The 2363-nt window shown below is 57.7% G+C and overlaps 1 protein-coding gene across 1 annotated transcript in view; it reads left to right on the forward strand.

The window, feature by feature from the left end:
• Positions 1–1932, forward strand: part of LRP1 (low density lipoprotein receptor-related protein 1) — an 82151-nt gene extending 80219 nt beyond the window's left edge. Inside the window, 5 exon segments of the mRNA XM_010839371.1 lie at positions 57–158; positions 299–363; positions 444–534; positions 635–779; positions 945–1932. Coding sequence (XP_010837673.1) covers positions 57–158; positions 299–363; positions 444–534; positions 635–779; positions 945–1085 — 544 coding nt within the window. The 3' untranslated portion in view covers positions 1086–1932.
• The last annotated feature ends 431 nt before the right edge of the window (positions 1933–2363 follow it).

A 2363-nucleotide genomic window follows, 5' to 3' on the forward strand; every position in this document is an offset into this window, starting at 1 on the left:
CAGGGTCTTGGACACCCTCCACCAGCCCCGCCCAGCCTCTGCACTCCTCCCTGCAGTTGCTCCGATGGCCGGGTGGCCCCCAGCTGTCTGACCTGCATTGGCCACTGCAGCAATGGCGGTTCCTGCACCATGAACAGCAAAATGATGCCTGAGTGCCAGTAAGTTGGGCCTGTGCCTCACCAAGGCCTAGATCAGCCTTCCCTCCCCCAAGTCTGAGCCAGACCAGCAGGAGCCTGCGGTCCCTCCCAGTTTCCCAGTGGATGGCATGCCCACTCAGCTCTGCCCCTCCCATCTGCAGGTGCCCACCCCACATGGCAGGACCCCGATGTGAAGAACAAGTGGTCGGCCAGCAGCAGCCTGGACGTAGGTGGCAGGGACCTGGGATGGAGGGCTTTGTGCCTCCGAGGCCTTTTGGACTCAGCTCCCCTCCTCTTCCCCTCTAGATGTAGCCTCCATCCTAATCCCTCTGCTGTTGCTGCTGCTGATGCTTCTGGTAGCCGGAGTGGTATTCTGGTACAAACGGCGAGTTCGAGGGTGAGTTGTGGGGAGTCTGGAAAATTAGGGCCACGATGTTACTGCCCTAGTCTCACCCACTCCTAGAATCCCTGCCCTCATGCTCCCACCTTCCCCCCAGGGCTAAGGGCTTCCAGCACCAGCGGATGACCAACGGGGCCATGAATGTGGAGATCGGGAATCCCACCTATAAGATGTATGAAGGCGGGGAGCCTGATGACGTAGGGGGTCTACTGGATGCGGACTTCGCCCTGGACCCTGACAAGGTGGGCTGGGAGGGCAAGGGAGGGGGCTTCCAGGACAGGGACAGAGGGCTGTGGGTGGGGCAACCAAACGTGTTGGGCTGGATGATGGAATGGAGGTAGGCGGAAGGTACCTAAGCCGCAGAGCCCAGTGCCTGAGCCCCATCTGAACCCTCTGTTGCCTTGCAGCCCACCAACTTCACCAACCCCGTGTATGCCACACTGTACATGGGCGGTCACGGCAGCCGCCACTCCCTGGCCAGCACGGATGAGAAGCGAGAACTCCTGGGCCGGGGCCCCGAGGACGAGATAGGGGACCCCTTGGCATAGGGTCCTACACCATCGGACTTCCCCAGAGAGCCTCCTGCCCCCGGCCAGAGAAGTCCTTCAAGGAGCCCCCCTCTTGCCCAGCCAACCCCTCCCCAGCCCTGCTGGGATGTATAAATGTAAAAAATGAAGGAATTACTTTTTATATGTGAGTGAGCAAGCGAGCAAGCGAGCACAGTATTATCTCTTTCCGTTCTCCTTCCTGCCTGCTCCTCAGCAACGCCCCCCCCCATGCTGCCTTCCGGGAGGGGGGGAACAGGAAGGGGGCTCCTGCGAATTACAGGTATAAGGGAGCCCTGCCTCCCACCTTCCCACCAAAAACGCACCCCCACTGGGAGAGCTGGTGGTGCTGTGTCCCCCTCCCTGTACAAGACACTTTGTCAAGGCTCTCCCCTCTCACCACCCCACCACCCTGCCGGTCCCCTGAGGGCTGATTCTGGGATCCTGAGGAGGGTGAGTCCTTTGCTGCCCTTGTCTGGAAGATTTGGCTCTGGCCGAGGTAGGAAGGGAAGGATGGAGTTTTTTAGTTCTTCTTGGGGGGAGGCCATCCCATGCCCCAGCCCCCACTCCAGGGGCACCTCTGAGAGGCCGTGCTCAGCATCCCTCCCAGACAGGCCCTCCCCTTCTCCAGTGCCCCCACTGTGGCTCCCAGGGCTGGAGACTTTCTTTGGTAAACAACACCCCCCCAGGCTCCTCTCCCCTGGGGATGAGGAGGAAGTGGGGCAAACCAAGGAAGGGCAAGCGGGCAGCCCCGTTTTGGGGACATGAACGTTTTAATAATTTTTGCTGAATTCCTTTACAACTAAATAACACAGATATTGTTATAAATAAAATTGTAAAAAAAAAAAAAGGCGTTTGTGTCCGTATACCTGAATGTGAGACTCTGAGAGCTGACCTGTGCTTGCATGCTCCAGCCACCAGAGGGAGCCATGCTCTGTACTGGAGGAAGGCTGGAGCATCTGGTCTTCAGTGCCCTTCTGGCCTCCATCCCCGTTGGCTGGGCTGCGGCAAGGAAGCATAGAACTTTACCAGAAAGACCTGCTTCTCCTGGCTGTGTCAACGTGAGCCAGTGACTTCACCTCTCTGAAACATGTGATCTCTCTGGCCGTTGGACACTTACCTCCAGGATCTGTATTTTCTCTGCACTGTCACTTTAAACGACAGCACTGCCACCCATCCTTAAAATGCTCTTCCACAGTGAGAAATCCCACAATAAGAGATGAACACACTGGGATTGTGAACGACTTTCTAGTCCTTCAGGATGGTCCCATTCCCATTCGG

Source organism: Bison bison, unplaced genomic scaffold (genome assembly GCF_000754665.1).
Source record: "Bison bison bison isolate TAMUID 2011002044 unplaced genomic scaffold, Bison_UMD1.0 scf7180017864115, whole genome shotgun sequence".
Taxonomy (NCBI): domain Eukaryota; kingdom Metazoa; phylum Chordata; class Mammalia; order Artiodactyla; family Bovidae; genus Bison; species Bison bison.